General features: G+C 32.7%; 1 protein-coding gene across 1 annotated transcript; it reads right to left on the minus strand.

Annotated features, from left to right (window-relative positions):
• Positions 1–1,388: 1,388 nt before the first annotated feature.
• On the minus strand, positions 1,389–2,264 carry LOC139503993 (uncharacterized). Its single transcript, XM_071294041.1, has one exon. It carries the CDS (start codon positions 2,262–2,264, stop codon positions 1,389–1,391), a length of 876 nt encoding a protein of 291 aa, XP_071150142.1.
• Between the last annotated feature and the right edge of the window lie 21,834 nt (positions 2,265–24,098).

A 24,098-nucleotide genomic window follows, 5' to 3' on the forward strand; every position in this document is an offset into this window, starting at 1 on the left:
CAAGACAAAAGGTCTATTTAATCAGAAATGTAGTAGAGTATCGTCAATAAGAACGAAATAAATATCAACAAACCACGTCCACGACACAGCCTATGATAAAAAAAAATACTTCTCGCATTCATAGATCATTTTAGCAGCTTTTAGTGGAAAGACCTTCAATTGTCTACTAGTTTCAAATGTTCTTATAATTTTCTGTATGCCATAACGTTACCATTTAACCCTCTTAATGCCAAGGCGACATATATGTCGTTTCATTGCAAGGATGAAACATTTTGTCCTGCATATTTTTTAGTTGTGATCTCGGTCCTGCCTTTTTATTTTTCACTATATTTGGTCCTGCCTTTTTTCTTTTTCTTACAACTTTATCCTAGTTTTTTTTTCTACCCACTTGCTCATCCTGCCTTTTTTCACTCGAAACTCCTGCCCTGCCTTTTTTTTAAATTTCATCCTAGCCCCCCTAGTTAATCAAATGCATTAGATAAGTAATACACTCGTTTAATTAAAGAGATAATTCAGTAAATAACAAATTAACTGACAGATTCTATAAAATAAGCACTCGATTATATAATACATATACGTCCCTGTCAGAATGAATGATTAAATACAAATGATTTTTTTCATTAATGTGATGGATAATATACAGATCCTTCATTAATTAACGAAAGAAGAAGAAGAAGAGGTAATCCCATTACAACCCTCGTAAAAGGACGACTTCGTTTGTGGCGACTCGTTTAAGTCGTTAAATACCAGTACGATTTGGCAATCCTCAAACTTCCAATGGGGCTGCTTCATTTGTTCTAGGTCGGGCGATGCCCGGTTTGCCCTATCACGTGACCGGATTAAATATGGCTGAAAATAAAAACGAGTGGAACCGGCTGATTTAAAGATGGCGACAGAAGTTCAAATTTATACTTTTTTGTTTTCTAAGCTAGGGAATATAAAAAATGAACCTGTTAACAATAAATATATATTTTTAACATGCAATCTTTTTTTCTGAGGCCTTATTCATCATCTCCGAGATAATTTTATAAATTTTGAAAATAAAATATAGCATGGCAATTTATTATCGTCATAGTGGACCAATGTAGTACATGTATCATATAATATAGTCTGATTGAAAAAAAAATCAATCTTCACCTTTCAAATTCCGACAATTTATCTAACATTGCGCTTCCCGCCATTACTTTTATGACCGGCTGATTGCTTGCCGGTGAGTGAAGACCTGCGAGGGCGGCGTATGCCTATTTGCGCCGGCGGCTGCTTTTACAGCAAATGAAGCGACTGTGCCTATTACGGAAGCGTCGACCGGGCTAACCCGGGTTAAGCCGCTGTGGCAAATGAAGTACTACCGTTATGAACCTTACAAGAGCGCAATTATTTGTTTACATTCAACCGGCAACTTTTTTTGTATCCAGGAAATGTTCAGGCTGAGTACTCGTTGTGCCTTCTTTGTACAAGTCTTGTGCAGCCCTGTATGCAGAGCTGTCAGGATCTGTCACTAGGTGCTCAACCTCAATGTTGTCTGCCTTTAGATCAAGAATACATTCTTTGGCCCAAGTATATTCATCCCCAATACTTTTGACCATTGGAATGTTGGCACTGCATTCATCTGTACATTCTGCATGTAGACGGCCTGAGTCAGGATCCAATTCAAGACTTGAATGTTTGGAACAAAGCTTATTTTTTATATTTATGCTCAGTATATTATGATCTGTTGTTATATTTTCAGCTGCGGTGTAGACTGTTTGTGTTGCAGGCTGAAATGGAGTGCGTCCAACACCGGAATACAGTGGATTATTATACATCCCGTCCATCTGCACACTGATTGTATTCGGATCTTCCTTGCCTCTGAGCCTATTGATTTCAATAATTTCATTTTTTCTTTTTCGCAGGTCCATTTTATTCACATCTACAATGTTTTTCAGCACTTTATTTGCTCTTCTTTGTAGACTGGATATTTCTGGTGCCTGCATATTACCACTCAGAATGATTTTGTGCATACTGGAAGCAGCTATTGGTGTCTGACTCAGGCCTACATGTACAGCTGTATCAAGTTTTGAGGGTTTTTTGCCTGGTTTTCCTGTGTCTAACTCTTCATAAAGGCTATACTTATTGGATATATAGCTGCATCTCGCACAAATTAATGTTTGACGAGAAGAGAATCCTCTTTTCTCCTCTTTCTGTAAATCACAGGACAATTTACCCTCACAGGCAGGACTTTTTTGCTGGTGTTCCCTAAAGACCTTGTTCCACATTTCTTCCATCTTGTACACACACACGGTGACCGTACAATAAGAATTGAAGTCAGGCCTGGAAAAACACCAAAAAATGCACATTTACACTTGTATCAAGGATATTTTCAACAAATAGTTTTTCTGAATTAGAGTTACCTGCCCCTTGCTTTGGTATGAAATTTTTTAAACTGACTGTTGGACATCATGACATAGTTTTATAGGGCTAATTATCTTTGTTTCATATTAACAAAACATTAAATTACTTAATTTTAGAAGGAAAAGGCAGAGTAAGTTCTGGTTTAATATATTTTTAGTGTAAGAAATGTAAAGTTTTATGAATTTTCAGTATTTTTTAGCAGTTTTAGACATATTTGGTACTGTCATATCTCTTAAATGTTCATCTGTTACTGTTTTCTGTATTTAAAAGTTAGATTTTATATGTTTGCCTTACCTTTTGTCATTTACAGCAGGATTCCTTGTTTTTTTGGGAACAGAGACCTAGTCCTTTTTTGTTATGAGGTATACTTCCAGCCTTAAATTTAAAGATATTTCCTTTTTTGAACCCAGACATATTGGAATTGTACAGTTTTCTCTGTAATTTTGTAGTGTTTGTAAAGTTTTTATATACCCTTGTAAAGTAGGACAGTATTTTATCTTTTTGCAATACAAGTTGAAAGAAAAGTTCATCCAGTAATTAAAAAAAAATGAGAATAACCACATGCCTCCCTCAGAATTTGACAAATTCTCTAATCAGGCCATATGATAAACTTTGGATTTTTTTATAGTCACTATGAAGACAACCATTTTTAATTGCTATCATTCCTGTATCTCTTATCTACAGTAATAAAAATATAAATGATAAAGATCCAGAGTGCATCTTTAGTACACTTTATTTTCAAAAATATATGAGGAAAAGTCCAAAATTTGGCTAATTTTGACAACTTTTAGAAAAGTAAGGGTAGAATCCACCCTGAATGAATATTTGATTCAACTTGTACATGCATAAAGAGACATGTTAATTTTATAAACAAAAACACTAAACAAATGAACTTTTAATGTTATTTAATTGTATTTTTTTTATTTTCATAAAAGCATTCTTGAAATCTGTAGATGATATTTCTCTGTGGCCGCAAGGCACGGGTTGCTCCTTCATCTGGTCATTTCTCTTAAGAACCTCAACCAATTTCTCCCAAACTTGGTATTTCTTCCTAATATAAGGTCTGTGTTAAACAGATACATTTTTTGTCATGATTTGAGTCCATTTAATTCTTTCTATAGGTTACAAGAGCGCAATTATTTGTTTACATTCAACCGGCAACTTTTTTTACCCCAAGATGGTACTCAGAAAAAAAAAAAACTTTGAAGCTCCTGATTGGATGATGCAAGTTGGAATTATTTTTTATTTGAAAGCTTATTCATTTAGGTTTAAAAATTGGTGAAAATTAAATTCATAATTCACAATGTGTAGAAGATAGAATTTTTTTATTAACTGAGGATCCATTCAAAATTAGCCTTTCCAATTTAGTGCGGAATTAGGAAGCTTCCATAACAACTGCATTTTAGGGCACTTTGTGCCGCATGACCATATACTTTTTTTTGCTGTAATAAAAGGCTGACATCTATAGTCTCAGGAACTGCTACCCATTTTTTTCTAGTTTGTTTATTCTTCAAGAAATAAATTTTTGAATACCACTGGGGTCCTATGGAAAATGCATTACAAATAATTGCGCTCTTGTAACCTTATGTTGCTTGGCGCAAAAACCAGAAAACAATGCAATAGCCAATATGAAAACCCATGTCACATAAATAGAGCTGTTCACATACAAAGGTATGTTATGTTAAAATCAAATTGTCATAAAATTTAAGGTAAATCAGTAGAATTGTTTTTTACAGATGTAAAAACAATACTGACAAATTCACAGGGCCACCCTTAACAAACTTAACCTTGAACATATCGTATTGGTTCGCATATTGGCTCCATTTATGTAGGCGCGCCTACTGTAGCTGACGACGTCACATTAGTTTCTAATTGTCCATATGAAATACAGACTATGCATGATTTACAAACTTTTCATGCGAATAAATTGCGTTATTTGATAAGCAGTAAAAAATCTGGTGTACTTTATTACAGATGTCCGGACTCTCACGACTGGTCCATCAATGGAGAACTTTTAGATACTCCGGTTAATGCTGTTCATTTAGGAATTCAGCGAGATAAGCTCTCCCGTTCTGAAACTAAGGATGTTTGATGTTGCATACAATTAGCTCGACAGACTGTTTATTCTCTCATGGGCGCTGGGTTATATGGACTCAATCCAAAAGTGTCCCTTCATTTAATCCGTTGCTACGTAATTCCAAGACTGTTATATGGGCTAGAGGTTATTTTACTCTCTAAAACTGACATTAGTAATCTCTCTACATACTTTATAAAATTGCTTAAGCGTATTCAACATCTTCCAGACCGTACAGCTAATGCTGCAGCTTATCTACTTTTAGGACAAATTCCTATTGAAGCAGACCTTCATAAAAGAACACTAGGTATATTTAGAAACATTATTGATAATGAAAATTCTGTTGAACGAGAATTAGCCTTCCGTCAACTGGCAATGAAAACAGAGTCGTCAAACAGCTGGTTTCATAAACTCGTTACTATCACAGATCTCTATGATCTCCCGTCACCATACGACTTACTAAACCATCCACCATCTAAAGCTAGTTAGAAAAAAATGGTTGTATTAATTGCTCTGTAAATTATTACTTGAGTCAACAAGATATAACTTTTTAGAAAGCTTAAAATCCTTAATGAGTCAGTCAATTTCAACACAGCTATATGATGAACTATTCTGTTCCGAAATTAACACTTTACAACTAGTTATCGACTGTAGTAAATTTCATTTTCATTCTGTAAGCCAAATTTCCACAGTGGAAAGTATTTCAAGAGGACTTTGTTTCAAATTACATCCAGTGTGTTCAACCCTGCTGAGGTAGTACTAATTAAATCAAAAGAAAAAGAAAATTAAGTTAAATACTCATTTATAAGTTATTATAATGAATAGGTTAAAGTGAATTCATATCAGTGATAGTGTACTGTTGTAGGAATCAAACATAATTTACTTGAATATTAACAGTGGACAGTGAACTTATAATAGTGACAGTGTATTTGAGTTAGAATCGAACATGAACTTGTCAAATGATTTTTGACCCTGTTCCATATTCAGAAAAGGATGTACATATAATATCTACTGTAAATATATCTTTATTGCAAAAAAAAACATGAAACCCTGACGGGTTAAAATGCAAACATACATGTGTAGTACATTGTATGTATATATACACAAGTTACAAAAAACATAATAGTATATGATAAATGTTTAAAAAAAGTGAAGTTGATATTAATAACATATGTATACATTTGTATATCAAATTATCAATATATATAATAATTGACCAATGTGGACCTTACATGTATTTTCGCAATTCCATAGATTGCTTTATATAGTCTACAACACTAGACAAAATATCTTTATTGGGATCTAGAATAGTTTTAAGTTTAGAGTTTGAGTCAATCTGGTTAAAATTAGGATAATGGGTTTTAATTGCATTTATAAGAGAATGTCTTACATTACTGTGAATTTGGCAATGGAGGAAAAAGTGTTGCTCATCATCTAAAATTTTACAAACTTTGCACAGTCTGTGTTCTCTTTGAATTTTTTTATAACGTCCTAATTCAATTTCCAAATTATGATCACTTACACGTAATTTTGTTAAAAGTTGACGACTATTAAAATTGTTTAGATTGTGCTAGTAGTCTTCAAATTTAATTTAATTTTTAAGTTTACTATAAAGATAGAGTTTTGAACTGTTATCAATATTTGAAAGTTATTAAAGAGTGATGTTAATAAACTTTTCCTTCACAATCTGTTTAAAAAAAATTTTGAGGGAATTTTTTATAAGTTTAAAAGGTTTATCAAAATCAACATATTCTTCTTCATCAATATTAAATTCTTTAAAATATGCTTGGCAAAAGTGTACCAAGTATCGTCAGACCGTGTATATTTACGCCAAACATTTTTCATTTTAAGCTGAACAAATAGATTTTGAAAATACTCTACAAATTTTTAAATTAATTGGTTTGATAAATGTAACAAACATCTGTTGAAGTCACTTCTGAAAAATCATTTTCGTTATGAGAATTGAAATTTGTAATTTTCTTGACATTACATTATTTGATTTCACGAGGATAATATTAAAAGTAATGATAAGCTTGTCTTAAAAAGATTTCATCTTATCAACAGTTTGAATAAATTAAAACATTTGAATTTGATTGTTTTAGAAAAGAAACAAATTTCAATCTCCTTCTTAAGGACAAAATATTGAAATTGCTAACCTTAAGCATTTTTCAATTTGCCATAAAATATTGAAAAATGAAAAATGCTAAAACGTGGAGCATTTTTCAATTTGCCTTTAAAATTTGAAAAATGAAAAATGCTCCAACGTGGAGCATTTTTCAATTTGCCAACAAAAATCAAAAAATGAAAAATGCTCCAACGTGGAGCATTTTTCAATTTGCCTTTAAAAATTGAAAAATGAAAAATGCTCCAATGTGGAGCATTTTTCAATTTGCTTTGAAATATTGAAAAATGAAAAATGTTGAATTTTCATCTTTTCTCAAAAAGGAAAATGTTTTTTTTTTGTCAATTTGTTTTATCAAAGTTTTGTTTTTATGCTTTAAATATAATACACATATGTGTATGTGTGAACCCGTGTATACACATTTATTACCTTACCCCGAAAAGATAGAACAACAACGCACCAGCAAAATTTTGTGATATGGCGCAGGATTATTATGCAAAAAATTATTGTTATTTCCCTTGCTTAAAACCCTTAACTTTATATTTCCCTATTTTGTTATTCACATTCAGGTTAACTACATATTCTCTTTATATCTGTTAAATCAAATGGATATTGGTTTGTTTAATTCATTGATAGAGATATTTATTTTTACTCCAAAGTTTAGTATTTGCATCGTTGCAAAACATTTGTAAACTTCTTTAAAAAGTTAATATACATTTAAGATAACATCTGAGCAATACGGCATTGATCAAGGCATATATAACCCTGCTCGTAACAACACGGTTCGGTTATTGCCATTAAAGGATTGAGCATAGCGGAAAGCAATTACAATATGCCCTATAAAACCCTCAACGACAGAATAGCTTCCCCAAAGCTGAGCGCTATTCATCAATAAATAGTAAATGAAAAATATTGTAACATAAGATTTCGTACTTTCATGCAATGGCTACGGATTTGGTGATACCCTCGTTGACAACCTAGAAAATACAACACCTAGGAAAGCTGTTCTGTTCCCAGTCTCTCTGTATAAGGTTGATTAATATGCCATTTTCCTTCTAAATACAGCTCATTTTGGAAGTCATTGAATGCTGCCTTTCTTAACTAGATAAAATGAATTAAATAATTTGTTCACTGGTTTGTTTTTGTTTGGGGGGGGGGGGGGGGGGGGGTAGTATTACTTAGCTATTTTAATACCAATAGTGCTTTAACATTTGGCATATATCGTCTCTGTTTACAACTAGAACAAGCTGTGGTTTACATCTCCGAATCTCAATCAGAATTACTAATGCTAAATGTTGGTCCCGCGAGGTTGAATTTTACAGGGATTTTTCTGTTTTTAACTGAAATACATTATTTTGGGAAAACTAATCAGAAATGAAGCAGACATTTGAGTCAGTGCTCGGTGGAATTAGATACGACTGTCTTTAGGAGACAAGTTTTGAAAATGTAGGCGTGTAATTGATCCTGTGGTCTTTTATTTTTATAGTATGGTTTATTTGGTACATTTTGTGTCAATGTATAGTCAAAATATGTTTAATGTTGTCAAGACTGATATTGCTGATTACTTAAAGTTTGTTCATTTTGAGACAGATTTTCTTTTATTTGGAATGAATGTGCGGTGGCATTTTAGCTAAACATTAACTTCAAATGTGAAGCTAGTTTACATTTCTCTAGATATAAGAAGATGTGGTATGAGTGCCAATGAGACAGTTTGCCTTCTAAGTCTCAATTTTTAAAATAAAAACCATATAGGTCAAAGTACGGTCTTCAACACAGAGTCATGGTTCACATAAAACAATAAGCTATAAATTGTTCCCAAAATGACTAGTGTAAAACGATTCAAGCGAGAAAAACAACGGTATAATCTATATACAGAACGAGAAACACTTATGAATCACATCAACTAACGACAATAAGGAACATTATAGAAGATAAAAAAAAACCTGTTAAACAGACTTAGGAAGAAGGGATATACATGTAGTACGATTCTGTTGTGGTTGTCAGGTTATTAAAGTTTGCATATTTTGGTTTTGATATTGTTTCACTTATAGGGTCTTTACATCGGGATTAAACATATTTTTTAAAAACCAGTTGTTGGCATGACACGGGTTATGTTCTTCTCTTAAATATTTTATAATTTGTATAATACTGAACCCCTAACGGGAGTTGCCTGATATTCCTATGATGAAGACGTAATCTTAAAATCAGTTTAATTAAGGTCTGGAGCTGACATGTCAGTAACTTCTAGTAGTCTGTTGTTATTTATGTGTTATTATCATTTTGTTTATTTTCTTTTGTTACCTCTTCTGACATCGGACTCGGACTTCTTTTGAACAGAATGTTACTGGGTGTATGGTTATGCGTTTACTTTTCTACATTGGTCAGAGGTATTAGGGAGGGTTGAAATCTCATAAAAATGTTTAACCCCACTTATTTTGCGCCTGTTCCAATTCAGGAGCCTCTGGCCTCTGTCAGTCTTGTATTATTTTTAAATTAGGTTTTTAGTTTTTAATTTGTTTAGTATGGCGTCCATTATCACTGAACTAGTACATGTATATATATTTGTTTAGGGGCCAGCTGCGGGACGCCTCTGGGTGCGGCAGTTTCTCGCTGCATTAAAGACCTATTGGTGAACTTCTGCTGTTGTCTGTTCTATATATATGGTCGGGTTATTGTCTCTTTGACACATTCCCCATTTCCATTCTCAATTGGATTGTCTATTAAAAAAAATAGAAGATACAAAATTATTATGTCTGAAGCTGTCAGGGAGAATCATAAAACCCTTGACAGAAAATTATCCATATTTTGAGTCAGAGATGGGAGATCTTTCTATGATGCCCGCCCGTCCTCCCCCTAAAAAAAAGTAAACAACACTAAAATCTTATTCTGACATTACAGATGGGATTTCATTTCATTCTCGTGAATGAGGTTGGAGTGACTCGGTGTGCGCCTTTTCCTAAATTCATCTTTTTTGTTTGTTCTCCAGGTCCCACCTTTGGTGTCCCCTTGATTTCACTACCCACATTTTAATAATCCTATATCCGACCATCCCTTTTTGTAACCTCAATAGCACCCCCTCTCTATATCCCACTTCTGGGGCTACTTGCAAAATTCATTTTGATCAAGATGGATTGTATGCTCAGAATTATCAGCCTGATATGGATCAGGATAAAAGTTTCGTGATCCCTGTAAAACAAACAAAACAGTTGTGACTTTCTGTTTACATAATGAATATAAAAGGGGAGCGGACGAGCTACAAAAAAATATAATAGTATCAACAAAGAGGCAATTCGGATGAATGTTCAAATTATTTAAAATTTCTCAAATTACGAAAAGAGTGCACACGCTGAAATGTCTCGCCTTCTTTACTAATCATTGATATTATGTTGATCCAAAATCCTGGACTTAAAAACATGAAATCCCGAGGTCCTGAATGAAAAAAAAAATCCCGGGTCCCGAAAGGGTTAATCCCGAAAGGGTTAATCCCGAAATCACAAGCTAGAACACCCGATCCTGACGTCCTGAAAAAGGTCCTGCCCACCCTCTATGTTGATAGTTCTTAGTATAAAGCTTTACTACAACTATCACATAAACTTAACATGGTCAAAGAAAATTAGGACAAGGTCATATAAACAAAACAAGAAATACATGTACACCTTACAATAAATCACTAAGTATAAATTACCCATTCTAGTAGTTTCTAAGAAACAGACTTAACCGAGAAAACTAAACACATGAACCACGAAACTAAGGTCAAGGATCTGAACCATGGCAGGTAGAAGTGTACAACTTACAATTCCATACAGCAAATAAAGTTAACCTATTTCTTATAGTTTAAGAAAATCAGAACAAAACTAAAAAACTGAATACTGTGCAATGAACAGTGAAAATGAGGTCAAGGCCAAATAAAACCTACCAGACTGACATGCACATCATTAAATATTTCCATACACCAAACAAAGATTACATATTGCATATAGTGTTAGAAAAAAAGACGTTGGTCAAGGTTTGATAAGCACAACCATGCTTGACACATCTATATCATTTCCTCTATTGTTCAATAAAATATCGTCATTTGATCTCGATGGATCAGCATTGCGTTGTGACTCAGGTTGGATTGGTTGATCTGACATCCATATATGTCTACTGGATCAGAATTCGTATCAGAGGCTCCTCTGATTCTACCTCTATCTCTACCATCACGCCCACTAGTTCTGGTATATTTTGGTGGTATGCCTGTGTTGTTTGCGAGAATTCTACGTATTTTAAATGACAATTAGAATAATTAAAGGGAACAGTATTTATAAACAGTATGTATATGTAATATGATGTTGATGATAATGACGAGAGCGTAGTCAAATTACGTTTTGAAAGTGGAAAGGACTTAGACTGGTCGATGTAAGAGCGGTCTATAATCGCAGAAAAGGTGTGTTAATTAAATTAAGATCGTGTTGCAATCGAATAAATCGTGCATGTATTGTCGTTATGAAAACTTGATTAGCGTAATAAATCGTGATTATCGTATTGAAGACTCAGAATAGGCGTGATGAGAACGTGACCCGTAGCGGGATCGTAGTAGCATCCTGAAAACAATGAAAATCCAAACTTTCATCCTGCTCGTACCGGGAACTCACCTTTTAGATCGCGGTGAGCGTGGTGCAATTGTGGTCTAGAGTGACTTGGGCATAAAACATGCTCCTTGTTTCTCTACCTTTCCTACTGATCAAAATGAGCAACTGGTTCTTGTCTTGAATTGTTGATACCGTACGTTTCCTGCTTTCATCGTGTCAGAATACATTTTTTAATAATCGTGAAATATACATGTATATCACTTATTGTTCAGTAATTTCAACTGTTGTTATTATTGTTATTGGTCGTAACGTAATCAATAAACATAATCAATTCCGAAGAAACTGTGCTATCTTATTTTTTCTTAGTTTCCCAGGTAGCAAGTACAAAACACATTACTAATTGATACATGTACATTTATAAAAATTCATATATGTATAGCATGTATGGCACACGAAAATAAATAACGCTGCGCTCTCCATGTATTCATTTACTCAATTCGTGAATGGAATGCTCTGTAACTAAACTGACGAATACTAGTGATAAACTTTGTTTTATTCATAATTTCACCAAAAAAAAAGATGTGGTATGATTGCGAGAGAAACAATTTTATCCACCAGACATTAAATGATGATGAATTGAACAAGTATAATTCATAGTACAGTCTTCAACATTGATGAAAACCATTACCGCACAACAAGCTATCTGAGAATCCAAAAAGAAAAATTTAAAAACAATTCAAATCATTCGAGAAAAATTAGTTTTACGGCGCATATATAGGACTCTTAGTGATTAAACTCGTTTTATGTGCACAACCATCCCCTTAACATTGAACAGTGATAAAAAGCATATTATAAAAACAGTTGAATCGTTTCACAAATGATATCGGATATGTTCCTTACGTCGTAACTACAATCCTCTTCCCTTTCATGAATGTGACTACCGAATTAGACTATTTACCGGATTTGTTATCACATTGGCAACACGACGGTAGCCACATGTGAAGTAGGATCTGCTTTCCCTTTCGAAGCACCTGAGACCAACCCTAGTTTTTGGTGGGGTTCGTGTTGTTTATTCTTTAGTTTTCTATGTTGTGCCATGTGTACTATTGTTTGTTTGTTTGTTTGTTTTCTTCATTTTTAGCTATGGCGTTGTCAGTTTATTTTAGATTTATGAGTTTTACTGTCCCTATGGTATCTTTCGTCCCTCTTTTGAAAAGACTTTTCAAATAAATAAATAAAGAGCTCCGCTGTAAGCGCATGGTACTCCTCTTGTCTTTATGCTTTAAGGGCATACGATACAGTAGAAATCCCTCGTTGATTTTTTCTTAAATTTTTGATAGAAGGTCAATTTCAATGTGTACTTTTTAAATATGCAAAGAAAAAAGTACCTTCATGACTTACTTTTAGAGATAATTTGGTTCGAAATTTGCATATTTGGAAGAAAATCCCTGATATTTAATAAATTATGACTTTTAAAGAAAGTAACAATACTTTTGAACGAAAAGTCATTACTTAACCGGGTTTTTGTAAAATATTCCCTTGATCCATGACATCAACATGCTGAAACAAGTTTAAGGTTAAACCAAATCATCATGATCCGGATTTAGATTGCTATATCCGAAATAAAGAATTGACCATACTTTTGCGTCTTTTGAAGTGCAGACAAAATTTGATCGTTGTTTTTTTCCTGAAATTTTGTCGGAGTGTTCTTGAAACAGTACTTGATTGATTGCAAAAGAAAACAATTGGGGTCCATGTGCTTGTTTTTTCAATAAAAGCCATACATCTTTATTTTTTACGACGTCTGTCAGTGTGGCGCTAAATTACGTTAAATTAAGTTTTAATCGCAACAACGTCGTTTAATCATTCCCGCCGTACACGAGTTCGCTGTCAACTTTATGCACGTGTTTTTCAAAGCGTTGATACTTAATATAAATGAAGGATTCTAGCAGATTGCTTTGTCAGATGTAGATCTGCTAGAAGTATAAAGGTGCATCTCCGTCCGACATTAGTTCAAAATTGCTTGATGTACTGTAGGATGACAGACAACATTATTGACATGACAAAATGTGAACCAACTATAAATTAAGTGAGGCGATCATACCATATAACCGTCAACAATGACAAAACCGATACCGTATCGTCAACTTTAAAAGGTCCCGACGTACTTTGATTTTATTTATTTTTTTACACTCAAAAGATAATTATCTTTCAAATTTAAATTATGAGCAGTTCTTCTTGTTTTATAATAAGAGCTGTTTTGTGCAATTTAACTCATGCCATTATTGCATCAATTCGACCGAAAATGAAGTTGTAATATAATATTTCATAGGAAGTACTGCAGCAGGTATAAGAGAATGATATTGAACGATGTCTTTATCAATAGATAAGTTACATAACATTTTTTTTACGGCGTATACGTATGAATATTTGCATACTTGTTTGTCTAGAAGAAGAGCTATATTGAAAACACTTTGTTCGTCTGTCTGATCGTCTAACTATACGACGAGTTTTAACGTGTGTACACTTTCTGATTTGCCTGTCTGCAGTTAGTGTACATTTGCCGATACTTCAATTTTTATCTCTCAATACATTGAAGTAAAAAATGTACAATAGGGACATGCTTATACAAATAAGAAGACAAATGACTAAACGACTATAGGACATCGGACGGCCTTCAACAAAGAGTAAAACCCATACCGCATAGTAAGCTATGAAAGGCACCTACATGACAAATGCAAAAAAACTCAAACTTACGGCCTGATTTAAGTACAAAACAATGAACAAAATACAAATATGATGAACAATAGCAAAAGACACCGTTAATTACAAGCTCTTTTAACAACATGTGAACGGGCGTTTCCTTGTTTTGGTCTATTACATCCAGTTTCATATACAAAAAGAATACATGTACAACCAATTAAACAAACTAACGTGTGACAATTAATGCTGCATCTTTTGGTAATATTTTGCTTAAATTCAAACCAAAAATGACACCAATATATTTTTTGAAATCTTTTTAACGGATTTTTATTGACAGTTTTTCTTCATACACATACAATATTATATGTTTTTAAAATATCAATTAAAATCGGCTTTTTTATGTACCAATTTCAAGTCCAGAATAGGATGAGACACTGAGGCTCTCTTTACTTATTATTCTATTTACGAATAGAGGTGTTATACGACCTTGTCCACCAATGAGAGTCTCGCACATGCAGTCGGTTTTGTTATTTCATTGATAGTCTGTTAAATTTGGCCTTACAATGACAATTCTCCGTAAAATTTGTAGGCTGCCAAGTGCTAAACAAGAAAAGAATTCAAGATAGTATTATTTACTTCGAATTCATTATCAATAAATGAAAATAACTGTTCTCGTCATGAAAAATATTGCACAGCTGTACAACACGCCGTAGTAATGACTTTTGTGTATGGATTTCAACACCAGACCAGATTCGGCTACCCTACGCGCTATAGATTTTGTTTAATTTTTCTCATTAATTACGGGTTCATACGTTTTCTCATTTCTTTAAGTTTCATTAAAATAACATTTGGATGTCATTAATGAGCAAAAAATATTTGCCGCTGTATGTTAAGCAGCTACCAATACTCATAATTAGCTATTGCAGGTCGTTTTGTTCCGAATTTTGTTTTTCAGCATGTTACAGTTTAAGCAACGAATAGTAAGATAGATCCCAATTCCTTGAAATATTTCTTTCTCTACGCTGAGCAGATTCCGCTGGGCCGTGCAGCGTTTTGCAGTTATTCAGTGCCAGACTTAAAAGCTCCACAATTCTTGTTCCGTCTTTCCATGTTATACTGTCAGTACTCTCGTTTGTGTCTATCACCATTTCTTCAATTTCGTCATGCAAAATTTCCTTGACCGTTTCGGACATTTTGTCAGAAGAAAAAATCCCCAAAACTGTACAACATCAAATCAGAAATTATATAAAAATCAAAAGGGTACTTAGTTTAATAGATATATTAACTAGTCACCATAGTCTAATTAAATGCTGAAAGCATTTTTATGATTTATTATCCGAAAAACTGGAAAAAAGCCTAATTTTTTTATGAATAAAAACTCCATAACTCCAAAAATGTAAATGTTTCATAAAAGTTGGTAAAAGTGTGTTTGAGTTATTGTCCAAAAAACTGGAAAAAATCCCCTTTTTTCAATATAAAAATTCATAACTAAAAAACGTAAAATCTGAAATTTGAAAAAAAATTGAAAGGTAGCTTAATTATGTCAACAGATTTAAATAGTTCACTAAACTGTCATAAAATTTTGTTTAAGTGTTTATGAGTGATTGTCCGAAAACTGGAAAATCCCCCCTTTTTTAAGCATAAAAATTCATGACACGGAAACGTAAAATCTGAAATTTATAAAAATCAGAGCATACGTCAATAGATTTAAACAATTCACCAAAGTCTCATTAAGTTGATGGAAGCATTTTAGAATTAGTCTCAGAAAACTGGAAAACTCCCCCCCCCCCTTTTAAGGAAAAAAAATTCAAAACATGGGAAACGAAAAATTTGAATTTTATAAAAATCGAAAGGGAGCTTACGTCAATAGATATAAACAATTCGATAAAGTTCCATAAAAGTTGGTGGAAGCGTTTTTTATTAATTGTCCGAAGTGTGGACGACGGACGGACAACGGTATACCATAATATGTCCCGTTTTAGACGGGCGTATACAAACAAAGTAACAAGTTATAAAAAATGCTAAACATATAGTACAGATACAAGCGTGCTCGATGTTTGTGATAGAGGGGGGAGGGGTGTGAAATTGCTGCGAGTTTTGTTTATCCAAAATCGATTTTACAATATGTCCGTTTTTTACAATCAATATTTCACAAAATTAAGTTAAGAATAAGGAATCAGTGAAAAAACTATGTAAATTAAGTATTTTTTTATTATCCTACATTGAACTTTTGATGTTGTCCCTTACTTTGGCTTTGTGGAAGCGTCGACCATGTGCATTATACGCTGTAATCATTGCAGAAGTTGAAACACTTCATATATGTATTTCCGTTGGTGCCCCCACCCTTTTGTGGGGAAAATTTGGTTGATTATATAGGAAATCGCCGAAGCATGATTAGACCCCCTTAAGGTCAGTCAGTGCCATCCCTTATGAAAAGTTCTGGATCAACCACTGCTGCTGTCGTAAATGATGGTAGCGAGGGTTAACTGTCGCTAATGTTTTACCAACTCTAGCATCACACACATCGATTCATTTGCTTGATAAATGTAACTACTAGTATTTGTTCCATGTACATGATGCATACGGTTTGAAATTCGATCATTTGTGTCGATCTGTGTCGATCTGTTATTTTTTCCTTTTTGTATTTCAAAAGAAGATTGCCACTGACTGAGACCCTATTTTTGTGTCGACATATTTGTCCTATAATACTCGTTTTGCTTTCATATATTGAAGATGTAAAATCATATTAAAGACATGATAATAGAATGTACATAATACAGAACCTCGGGGGAACTGTTTCATGTTTGTTGAAATACTATTCACATAATTATTATATATTCTTTGCTACATTTTGTTTTCGGTAAAAGCAAATATAAGAAGTCTTTCATTCTTCGAAATATACATTTATCACACATACATTGTACATGCATGCAAGTTAATTTCATATTTTCTTTTATAAGATGATTGCTTATTTGAAATTCTGCGAATGAAATTGTGAATATCATAAGCTTGGGAAAAACAAGTTTGTATTAAGCAGATTCAAAATAAGGAAACGCTGTACAATGTAGAAAAATACAAAATTGAAAACATATACTAGCATAGTGATCAGAATAATTTAACATCTACACCCATCCCTCCCCATCCCTTTCGAATCGCGAACCCTACTCCTTGAGCATGTACAGAAACTGACATGGACAATATCTAATATTCTAATATTTTCTCTTCTTTTCTAACATGTTTGACACATTCAGCCACGATATGGTTCAATGCTACTTTGTCTACTTCGCATCTCCTAGTAATTTCATTTTCAGAACACAAACGACTTACGGAAAGAAAAGACAAAGAAAAACAAAAGTCAGATCGATAGAAATTCCATTTTCAGAACAAAAACGACTTACGGAAAGAAAAGACAAAGAAAAACAAAAGTCAGATAGATAGACAGATAGCAAGATATATACAATGAAGGACAGATTGATAGATCGAAAGATAGATATAAACACGTAGCTACAAAGACAGCTATATACATTGTATATAGATAAAAAGAAAGAATGATTTTTTGTGGTCATTATCGTACTTGTCAGTGTACCATTCTTGTTCGGAATTTGTTGATACCACACATAGTTCACACACACACACACACACAAACACGCCTTAAAAAGATCTTCAAGACATATTGCGCTTAAAACAAGACAAAAAAAAAAACGGAAATAGTAAAACATTTAATAAAAAGGGACAACAATTTAAACATTTAAAACGCCTACATTGAAACAAATTACATTTCGTTCCCATTATTAGACATTTAAATAATGAACATTTTTCAAATTTGAATATTGCACAGTAAAATGAGAATTGAAAAATTGGAGCATTTTTCATTTTTCAATATTAAACGTCAAATTGAAAAATGCTCCACGTTGGAGCATTTTTCATTTTTCAATATTTGAAGACAAATTGAAAAATGCTCCACGCTTGAGCATTTTTCATTTTTCAATATTGTAAGTCAAATTGAAAAATGCTCCACGTTAGATCATTTTCCATTTGTCAATATTGTAAACTAAATTGAAAAATGCTAAAGGTCAGTATCTTCAATATTTGCTTTTAAGAATGAGATTGAAACATGTTTTGTTTTCTAAAGCAAGCAAATACAAATGTTTTAATAATTTTAAACTTTTGACAAAATAAAATCATTTTTAACAGAAAGTTATTGTTATTTGTTTCAATATCTTCGTTAAATCAAAAATATAATTTCATGAAAATAACAAATTTCAAATCTCATAGAGAAAATGGTTTTTCCAAAGTGATTTCTATGGGTTTTTGTTACATTTTTCAAACCAACTACCTTTAAGATTTGCAGAGCAATTTGAAAATTTATTTTTCATTTTAAAATGAAAAATGTTTGGCGTAAATGTACACGGACGCATTTAAAACGCCTACATTGAAACAAATTACATTTCGTTCCCATTATTAGACATTTAAATAATGAACATTTTTCAAATTTGAATATTGCACAGTAAAATGAAAATTGAAAAATTGGAGCATTTTTCATTTTTCAATATTAAACGTCAAATTGAAAAATGCTCCACGTTGGAGCATTTTTCATTTTTCAATATTTGAAGACAAATTGAAAAATGCTCCACGTTAGATCATTTTCCATTTGTCAATATTGTAAACTAAATTGAAAAATGCTAAAGGTCAGTATTTTCTATATTTGCTTTTAAGAATGAGATTGAAATATGTTTTGTTTTCTAAAGCAAGCAAATACAAATGTTTTAATAATTTTAAACTTTTGACAAAATAAAATCATTTTTAACAGAAAGTTATTGTTATTTGTTTCAATATCTTCGTTAAATCAAAAATATAATTTCATGAAAATAACAAATTTCAAATCTCATAGAGAAAATGGTTTTTCGAAAGTGATTTCTATAGGTTTTTGTTACATTTTTTGAACCAACTACCTTTAAAATTTGCAGAGCAATTTGAAAATTTATTTTTCATTTCAAAATGAAAAATGTTTGGCGTAAATGTACACGGACGTAAATGTTTAAATTGTTGTCCCTTTTTATGAAATGTTTTACTATTTCCGTTTTTTTTTGTGTCTTGTTTTAAGCGCAATATGTCTTGAAGATCTTTTTAAGGTGTGTTTGTGTGTGTGTGTGAACTATGTGTGGTATCAACAAATTCCGAACTAGAATGGTACACTGACAAGTACGATAATGACCACAAAGAATCATTCTTTCTTTTTATATAGCTGTCTTTGTAGCTACGTGTTTATATCTATCTTTCGATCTATCAATCTGTCATTCATTGTATATATCTTGCTATCTGTCTATCTATCTGACTTTTGTTTTTCTTTGTCTTTTCTTTCCGTAAGTCGTTTTTGTTCTGAAAATGGAATTAATAGGCGATGCGGAGTAGACGAAGTTGCATTGGACCATAGCGTGGCTGAATGTGTCAAACATGTTAGAAAAGAAGAGAAAATATTAGAATATTAGATATTGTCCATGTCAGTTTCTGTACATGCTCAAGGAGCAGGGTTCGCGATTCGAAAGGGATGGGGAGGAATGGGTGTAGATGTTAAATTATTTTGATCACTGTGCTAGTATATGTTTTCAATTTTGTATTTTTCTACATTGTACAGCGTTTCCTAATTTTGAATCTGTTTAATACAAACTTGTTTTTCCCAAGCTTATGATATTCACAATTTCATTCGCAGAATTTCAAATAAGCAATCATCTTATAAAAGAAAATATGAAATTAACTTGCATGCATGTATGTGTGGTAAATGTATATTTCGACGAATGAAAGACTTCTTATATTTGCTTTTACCGAAAACAAAATGTAGCAAAGAATCATATATAATAATTATGTGAATAGTATTTCAACAAACATGAAACAGTTCCCCCGAGGTTCTGTATTATGTACATTCTATTATCATGTCTTTAATATGATTTTACATCTTCAATATGTGAAAGCAAAACGAGTATTATAGGACAAATATGTCGACACAAAAAAGGGGTCTCAGTCAGTGACAATCTTCTTTTGAAATACAAAAAGGAAAAAATAACAGATCGACACAGATCGACACAAATGATCGAATTTCAAACCGTATGCATCATGTACATGGAACAAATACTAGTACATTTATCAAGCAAAGGAATCAACGTGTGTGAAGCTAGAGTTAGTAAAGCATTAGCGATAGTTAACCCTCGCTACCATCATCTACGACAGCAGCAGTGGTTGATCCAGAACTTTTCATAAGGGGTGGCACTGACTGACCTTAAGGGGGTCCAGTCATGCTTTGGCGATTTCCTATATAATCAACAAAATTTTCCCCACAAAAGGGTGGGGGAACCAACGGAAATACATAGTGTTTCAACTTCTGCAATGATGACAGCGTATAATACACATGGTCGACGCTTCCACAAAGCCAAAGTAAGGGACAACATCAAAAGTTCAATGTAGGATAATAAAAAAATACTTAATTTACATAGTTGTTTCACTGATTCCTTATTCTTAACTTAATTTGTGAAATATTGATTGTAAAAAACGGACATATGTAAAATCGATTTTGGATAAACAAAACTCGCAGCAATTTCACACCCCTCCCCCTCTATCAGAAACATCGAGCACACTTGTATTTGTACTATATGTTTAGCATTTTTTATAACTTGTTTCTTTGTTTGTATACGCCCGTCTAAAACGGGACACATTATGGTATACCGTTGTCCGTCCGTTGTCCACACTTCGGACAATTAATAAAATACGCTTCCACCAACTTTTATGGAACTTTATCGAATTGTTTATATCTATTGACGTAAGCTCCCTTTAGATTTTTATAAAATTCAAATTTTTCGTTTCCATGTTATGAATTTTTTTTCCTTAAAAAGGGGGAAGTTTTCCAGTTTTCGGAGACTAATTCTAAAATGATTCCATCAACTTAATGAGACATTGGTGAATTGTTTAAATCTATTGACGTATGCTCTGATTTTTATAGATTTCAGATTTTACGTTTCCGTGTCATGCATTTTTATGCTTAAAAAAGGGGGAATTTTCCAGTTTTCGGACAATCACTCATAAACACTTAAACAAAATTTTATGACAGTTTAGTGAACTGTTTAAATCTGTTGACTTTCAATTTTTTTTTTTAAATTTCAGATTTTACTTTTTTTTAGTTATGAATTTTTGTATTGAAAAAAGGGGATTTTTTCCAGTTTTTTGGACAATAACTCAAACACGCTTTTACCAACTTTTATAATACATTTACATTTTTGGAGTTATGGAGTTTTTATTCATAAAAAAATTAGGCTTTTTCTAGTTTTTCGGATAATAAATCACAAATGCTTTCAGCATTAAATGATTAGACTATGGTGACTAGTTAATATATCTAATAATTAAACTAAGTACCCTTTTGATTTTTATATAATTTCTGATTTGATGTTGTACAGTTTTTGGGGATTTTTTCTTCTGACAAAATGTCGGAAACGGTCAAAGAAATTTTGCATGACGAAATTGAAGAAATGGTGATAGACACAAAAGAGAGTACTGGCAGTATAACATGGAAAGACGGAACAAGAATTGTGGAGCTTTTAAGTCTGGCACTGAATAACTGCAAAACGCTGCACGGCCCAGCGGAATCTGCTCAGCGTAGAGAAAAAAATATTTCAAGGAATTGGGATCTATCTTACTATTCGTTGCTTAAACTGTAACATGCTGAAAAACAAAATTCGGAACAAAACGACCTGCAATAGCTAATTAGAACGAAATTCATAACAGTGTGGTCGACAGTAAAACGTTTATTAGTAATTGTACTGAAAAGTTTACCTTTAACTTGTTTGTCGTGGGCGATGATTTTATGCTCACTCAGTCTATCGGTGGCCTTCAAGTGGGGATTTAAATAATCATTTGTTACACATTTTGATACATAAAATGAAACTTTCTTTTCACAAATCATTTAAGGAATTTATTTTAAATAATAGTTATACCATCACTTACAACACTTTTAAGAATATTAATGTCCAGAGATGATATCAATAAATAATAATAATAAAAAAAAAGTTTATTCATGGTAAAAAAAAGCAAAAAAACTTTTAAGTTAATAGGGACCCGCGTTATTTCAGAAAATATCTTATTGATTAAGAGAACAAAAACTTCTACGTTGTGATCATTTAAGAGTGGCCTTCTATTTATTCAATGATAACCATGTGGGCTTTGTTTTTTTTTATATACCATAAATCGATTCGTTCATTCAGATATTTGTCAGTTTGCCTTGGCTCTTCAAGTCCAACACACAACTTCTCACGAAATTGGTATTTTTCTTACAAAAATTACATCCATGTGATGTATTCTTTTCAAGGAGAATGAATGTTGCACCTTATTTTATTTGTTATCGGTTTTTTGTGTGTGTATCATTGACGTATAAGACAACCTGAATCTTCTTTATTCAAATTTAAAACATACGAGATGGCAATTATGACACAAAATAACTAAATTAAACTTACAGCAGAAGAAAGATAATGAACATCGCTTTTATAGTCTTCTAAATATCGAAGACGCGTGGTCTTTTTAAAAATGATGTAAATTTATCAAGGAAACAACAAACAAAATAGTTCGAATATTTATATTGGAAAAAGTAACGGTGTGTAAATCATAACAATTATTTTATTTCGATGAAAATCAAACTGTTGAATTTTTTCCGCTGCGAGCAAATTTTTAATTTTGGTCGCATTTTGAAAATCAATAAATCTTGTATTCTTGTTGGAAGCTGCACTGTGTAGTTTATACCCGTTTTTTTCAATGCCACACAAATCCAACACAGACAAAAAAAATGGTAGGTTCAAGAAATAATTGATCAAACTATACTTTATTGTAGTTTTAACATGGGTAGGCATTATATTCGTGATTATTTTTGCCCGAGCGATATCGAAAAACTATTATAAAAAGTGTCCTAGTTCAGTGAAAATGTACGTCATACTTATTTCCTAAAAAAATAAATAAACAAACATTAATTAACATACAACACTACCAAAGACCAGAAACTCCTTACTTGTATGATTTTGTAAAAATATGCATCTTTTTAAAACAGTCCTCAACTTTGTTAAGGCTCAACTTTGTTACATGTTTCCTTTTTCTAAAGGGAAAGACCTTACTGTATTTTTTCTGTTTATTATTATTATTATTATTATTATTATTATTATTATTCTTCCGCCAAACTTTGACAAATTTATCCGCGTTAACCGTAAGACGTGTCGCTTTCATGTTCACACTTTGTATCGGTGTCATGAATACCTATCCGGAACTCACCCTGTGAGTCGAAATATTATGTCGGTTCGGAGTAATCCCTCCGAAATAAAAAAAACCTTGTTATCGTTCAAACATCGTAACCGTAAGAGGTAGAAAAAAAGCCAAGGGTGAAATTTGTTCAGGACCAGACCCCGGTTCTCCGTTACATTTGGATCGAAAGGTTTCAACAATTCATTGGTAGGGTTATGCCCTATGAAAATTAACCGGTGTCGGTTGACCACCAAAACTCAGAAACCGTAAGTCGTATACACCTAGGATTTTCACCATTCATCATCAATTCATGTGACTTTGAAAAAAACCTCAAGGTCAAATGTGTATGTTGACCTTGACCTTTGACCTTACACCTTGTTATGGGATAATCTCAGAAACCATTATACTTATAGAAGTTTTGAATAGCAGAAAATGTTTGGGTCATTAAGGCTCAACTTTGTTACATTTTGACCGAAGACCTTTCTGTAAGGGGCATGACCCCTGATTTAGGTTTCTGAAAAGACAAAATCAGCTTTTACTATATAACCAAAGGTCCTAGACCCATGGGGTCTTCAGCAATGACATTGGGGACTAATGACCTTGACAAAGGTCAAAAGGTCAAAGGTCAAGGTCATGTCCCAGATAGCGAATTTAGTGTTTTTAACCTTATTTAAAGGATTTTTAGTGTGTTTTCAAGCTTTTTAAGGTTGACCTTGACCTTTGACCTTTCAACTTTTTATTAGATATCTCAAAAACGATTCTACTTACAGAAATAGTAAATAGTGAAAAATGTTGAGTTGACTAAGGCGCAACTTTTTTACATTTTGACCAAAGAGCTTTGACATACCCTTAAGGGGCATAACCCACCGTTAACGATTTCTTAACAGACAAAATTAGCTTTAACTCTTGAACCAAAGGTCCTAGACCCATGGGGTCTTTTATAATGAAATCTTGGACCAATGACCTTCAC

This window comes from Mytilus edulis, chromosome 14, assembly GCF_963676685.1.
Source record: "Mytilus edulis chromosome 14, xbMytEdul2.2, whole genome shotgun sequence".
Classification (NCBI taxonomy): Eukaryota; Metazoa; Mollusca; class Bivalvia; order Mytilida; family Mytilidae; genus Mytilus; species Mytilus edulis.

Coding starts and splice junctions, on each gene's coding strand:
- LOC139503993 (XM_071294041.1), bottom strand. CDS start 2,264: ATGGAAGAAATGTGGAACAAGGTCTTTAGGGAACACCAGCAAAAAAGT.